At 38.8% G+C, this 12,771-nt stretch overlaps 3 protein-coding genes across 3 annotated transcripts; 2 read left to right on the top strand and 1 right to left on the bottom strand.

Annotated features, from left to right (window-relative positions):
- The first annotated feature begins 59 nt into the window (after positions 1 to 59).
- LOC110960179 (hemoglobin embryonic subunit alpha-like) lies at positions 60 to 732 on the top strand. Its single transcript, XM_051941232.1, has 3 exons — positions 60 to 176; positions 271 to 478; positions 591 to 732. Exons 1-3 carry the CDS (start codon positions 79 to 81, stop codon positions 717 to 719), a joined length of 435 nt encoding a protein of 144 aa, XP_051797192.1. The 5' UTR covers positions 60 to 78; the 3' UTR covers positions 720 to 732.
- LOC127531592 (hemoglobin subunit beta-C-like) lies at positions 696 to 8,403 on the bottom strand. Its single transcript, XM_051941230.1, has 4 exons — positions 7,519 to 8,403; positions 2,798 to 2,919; positions 2,471 to 2,693; positions 696 to 2,387 (listed from the first exon to the last, which is right to left on the bottom strand). The coding sequence occupies exons 1-4, from the start codon at positions 7,549 to 7,551 to the stop codon at positions 2,259 to 2,261; spliced, it is 507 nt and encodes a 168-aa protein (XP_051797190.1). The 5' UTR covers positions 7,552 to 8,403; the 3' UTR covers positions 696 to 2,258.
- Positions 8,404 to 8,527: 124 nt separating this feature from the next.
- LOC110960165 (hemoglobin embryonic subunit alpha-like) lies at positions 8,528 to 10,206 on the top strand. The gene is made up of 3 exons (XM_022207290.2): positions 8,528 to 8,687; positions 8,768 to 8,975; positions 9,986 to 10,206. The coding sequence occupies exons 1-3, from the start codon at positions 8,593 to 8,595 to the stop codon at positions 10,112 to 10,114; spliced, it is 432 nt and encodes a 143-aa protein (XP_022062982.1). The 5' UTR covers positions 8,528 to 8,592; the 3' UTR covers positions 10,115 to 10,206.
- The last annotated feature ends 2,565 nt before the right edge of the window (positions 10,207 to 12,771 follow it).

Below are 12,771 nucleotides of genomic sequence, written 5' to 3'. Positions count from 1 at the left end.
CGGTGCTGGGTGCGCCCTGCTCCGTTCCAGGCATAAAAGCCTGTCGTCGTGGCCCCAACAACACATCCAACCTTCAACATGACCAGTCTCACTGCTAAGGATAAGGCCACAGTCAAGGCTTTCTGGAACAAAGTGTCCGGAAGTGCTGCGGACATCGGCAAAGAAGCTCTGGGCAGGTAAATATGATCCAAAATGGACTGCTGTCAGCTGCTCCCACTTTGACTGACTGACTGACATTCATCCACTTGGTGTTTCTCGTGTTTTACACAGGATGCTGATCGTCTACCCTCAGACCAAGATTTACTTCGCCCACTGGAAGGACCTGAGCCCCAACTCTGCCCCAGTCAAGAAGCATGGAATGACTGTGATGGGTGGAGTTGCTGATGCTGTCAGCAATATCGACGATCTGGCTGCAGGTCTCCTGAGCCTCAGTGAGCTGCACGCCTTCACTCTGAGGATAGATCCGCAGAACTTCAAGGTGCGCAGCTGCTGTCAAGCATCTCTCAAATTGCAGCGTCTGTTTTTCTGCTTGTTCTCCGCGGAGTCAGGCCTCCATCTCTAACTCCTGTGTGGTTGTGTTGCTTCCACAGATTCTGGCCCACAACATCCTTGTGGTCTTGGCCATGATGTTCCCCGCCGAGTTCACTCCTGAGGTGCATGTGTGCATGGACAAGTTCCTGGCTGCTCTGGCCCTTGCCCTGGCTGAGAAGTACCGATAAACAGCAGGAGAACATGAGGAGCATGCATGAGTTGATTCTGACATGATCAATAAAAAGCACGAATGCAAAGAGCTCCAAACTCTTGGTTTCTGTTTTTCATTGAAGCCTTATTTTATGATGGTTTATCATCTGTGGCAGTATGGATCAAAAGCCAGAAGTTCTTCAAATTTGTTCAACAGCACATCCAGAAAAAAATAAGCAAACCCAGTTTAACAGTAAACATCAGATGGTTAATCCATCTGTCAAACTGAAAACCAGTCTGCAACTATTTTCACAAGTGATTATCATGTTACATTTTTTGGAAAAATTTTTTTTCTTTTGGCTAATTAAGTTAGTTTTTCTCCGTTGCTACTTTTCTCAGATCAGAATACAAATTCTCAAAACTACTTGTTCAATCTTCACATTATTGTCACTTGTGCACATCATAAAAGCAGTTTCTCATTTCCTTGAACAAGTTGCAAATGCTTTGGTCCATCCATGCAAATGATTCTGTACAATTCTCTGCTGTTTCCTACATTATCAGTTGCTTTTGTCATGTTGATCACAATGTATTGTAATGGGTCTCTGCTGAATAGTCTCACCCTCCACAACATTTAGGCATTAGTTCATCGCATAAATCTTTACATGCAAAAAGGTTGAACAAGTTGTCAGAATGTGTCAAGGATATTTCTATTAATTTCCATTAAACTTTTTTTCTAAATCTTGCCTGAATTGGTAAATTGCTCCCATGTGAATCTTGACTTTCTCTAACGAAGGGAAATGTGTGAAGGGTTAGTTTTTCTGAAATCACTCAAAGATGCAAAAGAAGATATTCATGATGTGGATGAGAATTTGTGGCCCCACAGACAGGAAGACAGCACTGTAATTCCTACAGCACTGTATGTACAGTTTTCCCTAAGGAAACTGTCCTATGTTCACATTTCTACTTTGTTTTTCTGTTTTCCTTTCTGTATAGCAACGATGTGGTCTGTCAACAAATTACAACACAAGCAGTTAAAAACATAAATATGAATCTTGTCCAGTCTCATCCAATCAATCTCCCACATAGACTTAGTTGTACCTTACATTGTTTTTATTATTGCTGTTATTTTGTTTTTGTATATTGCTAATAATGAACTTTAACATAACTGAGATCTAAGATTCATGTATGTATATATATGATATTTCCTATAGTTATTTGGATTCTAGGTATTTCATCTTCAGTGCTTTTCTTGAATTTGTATTTTAATATTCACTGCTCACATTTAAGTTCCTACACAGGCCAATCTAGCACAGATCTATTATTTTATGTATCAGAACTATATGCTAAATAACTTATTTGTGTTTGAGACTAAATTGCATATTTGTCTAATATGGAGCTGTGTCCGAAGGTCAGTTTTGTTGTTCTGTTGATTTGCTTCATCCCAAGTGCTTGGCATTTTTGTGTGTTTATTTTGAAAGTAGTGACAGACAAACAGCAGGTTCCTTTGTGTTAATCATTTTATTTCACTTTGGAGACAGAACAGATGATCAGCTGATGATGTCCTCTGTTTCTGCTCTCTAGTGGTACTGCCTGCCCAGGGAGTTCACCACCACGGCCATGAACTTCTGGAAAGCAGCCTGGACATCAGGGGTGAAGGCGCTGCCCAACTTGGCAGCGAGCACAATGGTCAGACAGTCTGCCAGGAGCTGCAGGACGACACCACATGCATGAGTGCGCATCAAGAGTGTGGAAGGTAAATGTGGAGGACAGTGTCATTCATTCATGTTACCTTGAAGTTGTCAGGATCCACATGCAGCTTCTCAGAGTGCAGCACGCTCAGCTCTTTGTAGGCGGTCTTGATGTCGTCCATGTTCTTCACAGCACGGTCCAGACCGTGGAGGATAGTTTTTCCGTGAACCGCAATCATGGGATTTGATTTGATGGCAGCAGCGTTGTAGAGGTTTCCAAACTTTCCAAAGTACCTCTGAGTCCAGGGGTAGACAACCAGACACCTGAGGAGGACCGTTGCATGTTCCATTAAGATACACAGGAAATCTAAAGGACATGTATGCAAATCCGTCAATGATACGAATGCAAAACTAGAAAGATGTCTCACCTGGAAAGAGCAGCAGGACCGATCTCCTCATAGTCCAGCTGGGCGAAGATGTTCTGGATGGTGTCACGCTCAAAGTCTGTCCACTCCACCATTTTTGCGGTTCGGGTTTTCTGTAGCATGGACTAAGAGCCACCATATGCAACTTTTAAAGCAAACTTGCCCTCCCTTCCAGTGGTCAGCAATTGGAAGAAGAGGGGTGGGCTGGACTAATAAACGATGTGTAGTGGATTGCATCAGTGATAAGTGAAGGGCGTAGTTGGTTAGATTGTGTTTGTATGCTGGTGATAGTTTTCAAATTTTATCTCGGTTTTAGCTGAGCCCAGTGGTTAGGAGGCTAATTGTGACACACAAGACCCCCTAAATATGTAATACTTGACATAGCTGGAAAAAAAATTTCAAGCAGCAAAGTGACTGCCAAGTTTATACTTGAAACATTTATTTTGTTTTGGTGTGTGTGTTAAAACAACCTGTATGGAATGAACTAAAGATATAGTCCAGAATACATACATATAAAGATGGTACTTTCTGGAAAAGGGTTAAATGTTTTTCTTGTCTATAAGTCAAAACAGGGCATGAATTCTTAGTCTCTCATCAATATAGTCAACAGATTTACCAACTAACATTCATGGCCAAGGTTCAATTAACTAAGAATTAGGCAGCACTGTGTCTTAGTAAAGAATGTAAAACATTAAGCCCATAAACACCAAAGATATCCCAATGTCACACATTGTGAGTCATTCCAAGACCATTCTTGCTACTTAATTACATTTTTTCTCAGTCGCTTTGGTACATTTCTCGAATCATCCTCGACATTTGCAAAATAATAAGTGCATTTCTCAAAACAATTCATACAAATAGCAAAACACCATGGATTACCTGCAAAAGCCAGCCTCTTGCTCAAAATCCTTTCATTGAACATGTTAGTGTCATCAGAATGACAAGTCCTTTTATCATTTTGTAGAATTAAGACAGTCAAACTGCTTAGTCGTGTTGTCATAACAGTGGACTCTGGAGGCATGTTCTGATGTAAACTGTGGCTAAAGTTTTGATGACAATTATTGTAAATTGTAAGTTACACCTTAGTATATGTGGGAGATTGACAAGATTCACATTTATGCTTTTACTGTTTAGTTGACAGACCACATCACTGTGATACAGAAAGGAAAACAGCGCTGCATGGCACAGGGAAAAAACAAATGTAGAAATGTGAACATAGGACAGTTTCCTTAGGGAAAACTGTACATACAGTGCTGTAGGAATTACAGTGCTGTCTTCCTGTCTCTGGGGCCACAAATTCTCATCCACATCATGAATATCTTCTTTTGCATCTTTGAGTGATTTGAGAAAACTCTAACCCTTCACACATTTCCCTTCATTAGAGAAAGTCAAGATTCACCTGGGAGCAATTTACCAATTCAGGCCAGATTTAGAAAAAAAGTTTAATGGAAATGAATAGAAACATCCTTGACATATTCTGACAACTTGTTCAACCTTTTTGCATGTAAAGATTTATGCGATGAACTAATGCCTAAATGTTGTGGAGGGTGAGACTATTCAGCAGAGACCAGTTGTAATATATTTTGATCAACATGACAAAAGCAACTGATAATGTAGGAAACAGCAGAGAATTGTACAGAATCATTTGCATGGATGGACCAAAGCATTTGCAACTTGTTCAAGGAAATGAGAAACTGCTTTTATGATGTGCACAAGTGACACAATGATGTGAAGATTGAACAAGTAGTTTTGAGAATTTCTATCTGATCTGAGAAAAGTATCAAAGCAACGGCGAAAAACTATAAATACATGGTTGCACAATAAAAAATGCTATGTGCTGCTTTCGCTCAAGTTTTGAACATGATTTTGATAGGCTAGTTTAATGTAACTTAATAATATGTGTAAAATAAAAGTCAGATTGCTGTTTTAGTTGTATTAAAACTAAAATCAACCCAGGTTACTTCGTGAAGTTGACTTGATAATTACATATACCTTCCCTTTGACATTTCAGGTCCTCCTCTTTACCTAATTAACACTGAAGCAACTGAAGTTTCATCAGTTTCCAATTATAGAACTTAGGTTTCAATTATTGAAAGTAACTGTATGACTCTAAATTTTTTATTATTGTTATTTTTCTATTATCTTGTTTGTTGTAGTTGAGTTCAAACATTATTTGTTAGAATGCAGTCACAGGGCTGCTTTTCATAAAAAGGGGCCCCATACCTGAACTTCAGCTCCTTTTGTCAGGCCTCCATCGCTTTATCAATTGCTGATATATAAACAGCTTCTTTGACCAACTAAGAAGAGGTCGAGGTGCTAATAGCTGACGAGAAAAATGCAACACCAGTGAATACAGTTTTTTTTCCCTCAGGAACAAATAGGGCAAAGATCAAGTCACCGGCTTCAGCTGCCCTCTTGTGGTCATTACTGATGCAGATCTGACAGGACCGACAGCTCCCATGTGTCTGCTGGCAGCTACATGTAAAAAAAAAAAAAAAAGACAGCTGGTCCTGCAGTGAGTCGCCCATTTCTCCAGCAATGGCTCAGATTTTTGGATATTTGAATCAGTATATACGGAGGACCATGACACTGTAGTGAATATCTAAAGAACATTCTGTAGAGAGTAGAAGGATGTCTCATCTTTTCTTGATTCAAAGATTGGTCTAAAAGACTTCTAAGGGTCAAATAAGACTTTGCTCATGGGTTACATGGTTACATTCATTTTTATGTGGCTGTGTACCCACACATTAAAAACCCCATAATTAACCCCATAATAAACAGGCGGTTTCCTATTCATTTCTTATTCACATTTTTTGGCTGATAGTGCAATGTGTTATTCCAAAGGCTGATAGGCTATGTCTATTACTGTTTGGTGTTTTCTGTGAAACGCTGCTGACAAAAAATCTATCAGTTCGTTACTTCTTTTCATACTGATCGAAGCTGATCCAGGCAGGAAAATACAGTGCGATTGTGACTGTGATTTCTCGCCTGATGAATGAAAATGAAGACTTTCTTTGCTGAGCCTTACCCGTGAAACGACATATTTAGTAGTGCTGCTCTCCTTGGTGGGTGACACCATATTGGTGGGCGGGCAAAGATCAAATAAGACCTTAGCTTCAATCCTGAGTTCATAAAGTAGTCATAGCACACAAAATCGATCTCAGCTAATCACTTTACCAGCAATGTAAAGATACGTTCAGAGATTGTTCTTTACCCGGATAATTAAGTTTGGCCGTTTTCTAAATGGAGTGATACTACTTAAGGGAAGTGGCCCTGGCGTGTCTAAGCTGGTTGAAACATCATCTCCCCAACACCACTCGTATATCAGTTAAAACTGTGAAATAAAGCCTATAGTCTGTGCGTAAAGATACACTTACCGAAAAAAAAAGCCCAATCTGACTGAGCTCAGGATTCATCCAGAGAAGCTTTATTACAAACTATTTAACCGTAGAAACTGTGGCTCACAGTTGACCTGTCGGATGTGTAAAACAATCCAGAGTATTATTTACTGTCCGGTGCTAATGAAAGTACCACTGTGCGTCATTACGCACACCACTCTCAGTTTGCAGAAGCACTTCTCGGTCCTGCTGCTGTGTGATGCTGCAGGTATTAAAGTTCAAGAAAATGTTTCCACGCACAGCCGTCTGTTTTAGATAAATGATGATATTTGTATTACTGCTTTAAGCTCTTTATCACTGATAATATCATAGAAGAAGTGACGCAGTGAACAAACTTGGAGGGATGGAGAGCAGCAACAGCTGGAGGAAAAGAGTGGAAGAATATCAACAAAATTAATGTTGACATTCTTCTATTGCTGTTCTGTGTAATATTCTTCTTTTTCAATTATCAAAATGTTCAAAATCTGTTATAATGTAAAAATAAACATATTTCAACATGAAATCATTTTTGTGTTGAGAAAAATAAAACAAACGATAATGCAAGTTATTATTTTTAACCAAAATGTCAAAAAAATGGCATAAAAACACACTGACTCTTAAACAGGTCATTTTTGATCCACTTAGGGAAGAGTGCAGGGTCCAATGACTGGAGCATCTCAGAGCTGAAGACACGAACAGAAAGGAGATGGAAGTGTGTGTCCACTAGAGGGTGCGCCAGAGCGCAAATTCAGGTTACAAATCCGAGGCATTATCATACTAAAGGCCAAAAAAATTCATCTTATATGTATTTCAAGCAAGTTACAGGGTGCTATAACCATATAAATGAAATTTAAAGATCATTTTATTTAAGGCTATCAGCATTTTGTTTAAATGTGAAGTTGCATTTTAAAACAACATGAAAATATTCATCAGGGTCAGGAAACATTAAAAATATAAAGTTCAATTCATCTTTGTATAGCAGCATCGGTCAGTCTTTTTTTTTTTAAATGTATATATCTACTTATTTATTTATTGGTTTATTTATATAGTGTACTAACTTAACTTTACATTTCACTGACTGCCAGTATTCAATCAGTGCTGGGTTGAGTTTCTGCCAGGAGCACTAACGTCATGTAGACCTAGTGGGGAAATCAAACTTCCTTTATCCAGGCAAATGCATTCATTAACTCCTACAGAATATATATGAATTATTGTTGGATAAAGTAGATATTTGAGCCATTTTTGAGAGACTTTGTGGGTTGAATTTACAAATTTATTTAGAAACACAGCCACTGACAAATCGTGTACTTTAGTTCTTTACTTCACTGAAGAGGTTTCATACTTTACCTGGCAACGATTGGGGCTCCAGTGTCTGTCCATTCAGCCTCAGTGCTTTGTGTCTCCAGAAATCTGAGCAATGGATCTCAACAGAACATCACCGATTTCTCTGCTGCCTGATAAAACTTCAGTCCTTCGAAAATTCATTTTATAGCCATGTGTCTGATAAAACTGAAGTGCAATTAAAGTAAACTGAATGAATTGTAACTTCTAGTTTCAGTCTTGCTGCAGTCACCGAGGCTGCAGCGAAAACATTATCATGTTCGTCTCTGAGTGGATCCACCCGTAGAAATTCAGATAAGCCTCGGAAAGACACCACGTGTTAACAACAAACTTCACATTGAATAACCCTAGAATCGGCTTTTTAACCAAATATTGATTATTTGTAGATATTCGATTTTAAATCAGTCTCCATGGACAGTCAGATCAGACCTTACAGATTTGACATCTTTCCCATTTTTAAATTACAGTTTAGATTAACACTGCATTATGTGCCTTGCTTTTAACTTTAAAAGGCATGTTTGGATCATTTGCTTTCAGTAACAACAAAAGCTCTAACTTAATAGCTTTGATATTCAAGTCAAAATCATTTCTGATGCATTAACCCAACAATTTAGAAACCGCTTTAGAATGACATTAACTCGCTTCAGTTTGGCACAAATTACGCACGAGCCCATTAATAACTGGCCACTGAAATAGAACTTGTTTATCTCCTATATGTTTCAATACCAACACTTACAGACTTGTTTAAATTCCATGTTTTTACTCCCTGTCACTTGAAATTAGTAATTAGGATTTTTTAAAGTACGCACACTTAGCTTAATGGACTTTAATTGAATTTAAAGGTGAATCATATTTGCTAATTACTTATGATTTACTCGTGGTGTCGTCCTTGTATTAATCTACACTTCAGAGCCACGCCGGTCATTTTATTTTATGTTTATCTCATGCAAACTGCACCTCATTATTTGGAGCCCATCCAAATAGACAGAGCCTATCTGTGTTGGGCCGGGTGCGCCCATGCCCAGTTTCGCGTATAAAACCACCGACGGTTGGTGCTGATCGTGCCATTCAACATTCAAGATGAGTCTCAATGCTAATGACAAGGAGGTAGTCAAGGCCTTCTGGGCCAAAGTGTCTGGCAAGGCGGATGCTATCGGCGGCGATGCTCTGGGCAGGTAAATATCTCAGCAAACTACCAGATGCAGCCTGCATTTTTGTTCATTTATTAATTATGCGCTTATTATTTCCCACTCAGGATGGTTACGGTCTACCCGCAGACCAAGACCTACTTCGCCCACTGGAAGGACTTGAGACCCGGCTCTGCCCCGCTGATGAAGCACGGAAAGACTGTGATGGGTGGAGTTGCTGATGCTGTGACCAAAATCGACGATCTGACTGGGGGTCTTCTGACCCTTAGTGAGCTGCACGCCTTCACTCTGCGGGTGGACCCTGCCAACTTCAAGGTACTGAGGATGACTGACGCACTCCGTTTTGTATTTGCTCTGCGCAGCTCATCAGACTTAAAACGAAAACGCTGTGCATGGTTATCATTGATTTAATGTAAGGGTAGCTAGATCTACATGGGTTGAATTGGAACTGTAGCTCTTTGGCTGCAAGTCTTACATTGTCCAAAAACACTGTCCAAACTGGTCTAATCGTAATGCGTCACAACGTCGCTGCACCACTTTTCTCTAAATCGTCTCATTATTCGAGCACCCTGTAAACCCTGTAGATTATTGATAGGGCTCTGATCCTGCAGAATGCATGAAATAAAACAGTTGTTTTCGCTCTGGGCCCTTTTCATCTGTAACTTTTCTCAGAAACCAGTACACCTCCAATCTCCAATTCAATCCAATTGCGTCACTGTCCATGGTGCTGAAGACCACCATGCAATCATTTTGAGGAAAATGCCCTCGTTTTTTCCCCGTTTTTCTATCTAATATTCAACTCAAATCTGAATGTGACAGTGTTGGGAATTCATAAAAATGTAGAATAATGTGGACTGAAAAGCTGGAGATTCTTTCAACTGCATTTTTTATATGTCACTAAAATTGAGTCTAGGACAAAAGTGGTGTGTTTTTGGTGTCACGCACACATTAACCCTAAAAACAAGCAGGGCCCGTAAAGATCCTGGTGTGCTGTCGACCACCCATGCCCAATCCTGTCACAGACACAGGTGATAAATGTAACTTTAAAGCCTCAAGGTAGCAAAGGACGCTGCAAAGCATAAGGGTTGATGGAGATCCAGCACTTTGCTGTGTCAAAATCCTTTTCCCGTGGAAGAATCAATGACGCACTTTAGAAGATGGTTTGGCCAAAATCCACTCTTAATAATCTAACTTCAGAAGTCTACTTGTGGCTCTTAAGTTTGGATAAAGTTTTGGATGTTCTTCTTGTGATTCAATCAAATATGAGAACAGCGGTCAGATACATTTGCAATTCGTCTAAGTTTCATTATCATCTTTATTCACAGATTTTGGCCCACAACATCCTTGTGGTCATGGCCATCATGTACCCCAACGACTTCACCCCTGAGGTCCATGTGTCCTTGGACAAGTTCCTGGCTGCCCTGGCCCGCGCCCTGGCTGAGAAATACCGATAAACTGCACGTCAGAGGAGCTGATGACGGACAGCAGCATGGGCTTATATTCTCCCTGTTAGTCTGAATTTCAATAAAGAATCAAATGCAAATAAGCAGACGTGCAGTGTGTTTCTGTAGTTGGGTTTGATGTTAGGCTAATGGTGCATATGGTAAAGAAACATCTTTGTTACAACATTAATAAGGCAGGTTTGAAAGTTCTGCTTTTTAATTGGCCAGAATTCATACAGGAAAAACAACATTCACCTTGTTTCAACCTGTTATCACTCTCGTCGAAAAATTCTGTCATTGCACAAATCACTCATTTTTGCACACTTTTTAAAAGGGGAAAAGGGGAATTCACTTGAGACTAAGTTAAATGTTGCTGTTTAGATGTGCAAAAATGATGGAGAAAGGTCAAATATGCAGTCTTAAACTTATGTCAGAGAAATAGACTCTGTTGGTTGTGTGGTTATTGATTGTGTCTGAAATACAATCAGAAATAAGAAATGTATTGCTTGAGAATGTTGAATGAAACAAGACCTGGGTATGTGTAACTGAAACAAGTTATCAAGGATAGGATCCAATTAAAAAAAAAAAAAAATTATGGTCATTAAATTTCTACTAAAGTACTGAATATCACATTAAAGTCTCGGCTTTGATTCAAGTAGGTTTGCAGCATTATAGACAGAAGTGTGAATGAGAAATAGCCCTTTAACCCAAGGTGCTCAAAATTTTGAGGTTTCTGGAGAAAAACACGTGATGCTGTAGAAAAACTAACTGCTGTAATCTTTATCCCACAGACATCAGCAGGAGCTGCTGAAGCTCTTTCTGGCCTGCAGCCATCTTCAGCTGACGCTTATTTTGTGGATTCTGCTTTTAGTCTCGTCTTCTAGTTGAAACTGAATGAATAAACCACTCAGTTGAAGAAATTCCACCTCGTCATTATGAAAAGCTCTCTGGTGGCTGTACGTTTAGAATAATTGTCCTGCTGAATGATGAAAAGTTGTCCAAAAAGTTTACATGTCTTTTAAAAGCACATATCCAAGTCATGACAAAAGCACCACAAGCTCCTATTTGTTCCTGCAATCTGTGATATTCTCGTACTTTCGAGAGAAGTTGATTTTTAATTCATTAGTTTATAAAAAAAAAAAAATTGTTCCAGAAACCTGTATGTTTCTGGGATTCACGTTTTGTGGAGAATCCTAATTTCTGAAAGGAGGACTTCACTTGACTTGAAGCCATAAAAGAGCGACTTGTGCACCTCATTTTACCGAGTCGTTTTACATTTTCAGAATTCTTGCATGAACAATTGTCTAACTGGAAAACAAATCTTCTCCCAAGTCATAGTTCTCTCTGCATCAGGTTGTCCTCCAGGATTTCCCTATACTTTGTTGCATTTATTTAACCCTTTACCTTTACAAGCTTTGCAGGCACTACTGCTGTGAAACATCTCCACATCATGATGCTGCCACCACCATGCTTGAAAGTGTTTAGTATTTACTGTTTATTATGGCTGGACTTTGGGAGGGAAAACACTATTGCCGGTTACTCTTTAAAAAATGTGCAATTTGATATGAATGGGTGGAGTCATCTGAAGCTAAAGATAACAGCGTACTAAAAATATCAAGAGGCCGATGGCCGAAAACTGTGGAACTGTTGCCAAAATGCACAGTGCCAGTAGCCGACGAATATTTTTTATTTTAATTTAATGGAGTCTCCTCCTTTGAATGTTTAAGTGTGGGCTTTGATGATTCAACAGTTTACCGAAACACTTGTCAGGCCTAATGTTTTTTATGAGAAGTCAGAATATACACAAACTCAAAGCTCACACAATATAGTAGTAAATCTAGCATATGTGACATTTAAAAAAAATACTTCTCAAAATGACTAAATTACAAATTAATCAGAACAGTCTCCACAAAACTGTATCAATTATGAATTTATCTTTAAGGCATTATTGATTTGAACATATATAAAGAGCATATTGAAAGTGGAGCAATCAAAGAGTAAAACTGTCAAATGTAGTGAAGGCAAACTGTTTAAAAAAATGTGTAATGTAATTTTTAAAATGTCAATTTTATACTTTTTTAGTTTTACCTTTTTTCCCATAGGCAGCTTTATTTATTGTTGTGACAAGTACCCATAGACTGTGTTACAAAAAAGTGCATATTTTTGTGTAAGTTCTACAAAAACTATTCCTCTAGGAATTTTTACCTGAAGGTTTCCTGTAAGTTTTTTGCTAGGCTCTGTTAACACAAAATGAAGCTTTTCTGTGAAATTGCGCAAAAACTAACCTTCAGAGAATGCTGTCTGCTCTCTCTGTACCTGACGGACTTTACAACAAACTGGCGACTTTCTTGTAAAATTCTATAAAAACTAACCTTCAGGGAATGTTCAATAAAAGTTCCACGAAGGTTCCTGTTTGTTGGGCTGTGCAAAAAAGTCATCTTTATTATAAAATTCTAAAAATATGATTCTTCGAGGAACTTTTCCTTCTGAAGGTTCTCTGAAAGTTCCTCTTTGCTGGGCTGTGTTTCTAAGAAAATGCACTTTTCTTGTAAAAATGTATATAAACTAACCTTCAGACAATGTTCTCTGAAAGTTACCTCGAGGTTCCTGTCTGCTGGCCTGTGTTTACAAAAAATATCCTACAAAAAACAGTATTTAGGGAACATTCT

Source organism: Acanthochromis polyacanthus, chromosome 21 (assembly GCF_021347895.1).
Source record: "Acanthochromis polyacanthus isolate Apoly-LR-REF ecotype Palm Island chromosome 21, KAUST_Apoly_ChrSc, whole genome shotgun sequence".
Lineage (NCBI taxonomy): Eukaryota > Metazoa > Chordata > Actinopteri > Pomacentridae > Acanthochromis > Acanthochromis polyacanthus.
The sequence above is the reverse complement of the archived record's forward strand: the minus strand, read 5'-3'. Positions and strand labels throughout refer to the sequence as shown.

Bases quoted from the DNA above. Each gene is read 5' to 3' on its own strand.
- LOC110960179 (XM_051941232.1), top strand. From the start codon at position 79: ATGACCAGTCTCACTGCTAAGGATAAGGCCACAGTCAAGGCTTTCTGG. The intron at 177-270 runs GTAAATATGATC...TGTTTTACACAG, and splicing joins GGCAAAGAAGCTCTGGGCAG to GATGCTGATCGTCTACCCTC. The intron at 479-590 runs GTGCGCAGCTGC...TTGCTTCCACAG, and splicing joins TAGATCCGCAGAACTTCAAG to ATTCTGGCCCACAACATCCT.
- LOC127531592 (XM_051941230.1), bottom strand. From the start codon at position 7,551: ATGGACAGACACTGGAGCCCCAATCGTTGCCAG. The intron at 2,920-7,518 runs GTAAAGTATGAA...GGTGGCTCTTAG, and splicing joins GGAGCCCCAATCGTTGCCAG to TCCATGCTACAGAAAACCCG. The intron at 2,388-2,470 runs GTAACATGAATG...GTCGTCCTGCAG, and splicing joins TGGATCCTGACAACTTCAAG to CTCCTGGCAGACTGTCTGAC.
- LOC110960165 (XM_022207290.2), top strand. From the start codon at position 8,593: ATGAGTCTCAATGCTAATGACAAGGAGGTAGTCAAGGCCTTCTGGGCC. The intron at 8,688-8,767 runs GTAAATATCTCA...TTTCCCACTCAG, and splicing joins GGCGGCGATGCTCTGGGCAG to GATGGTTACGGTCTACCCGC. The intron at 8,976-9,985 runs GTACTGAGGATG...CTTTATTCACAG, and splicing joins TGGACCCTGCCAACTTCAAG to ATTTTGGCCCACAACATCCT.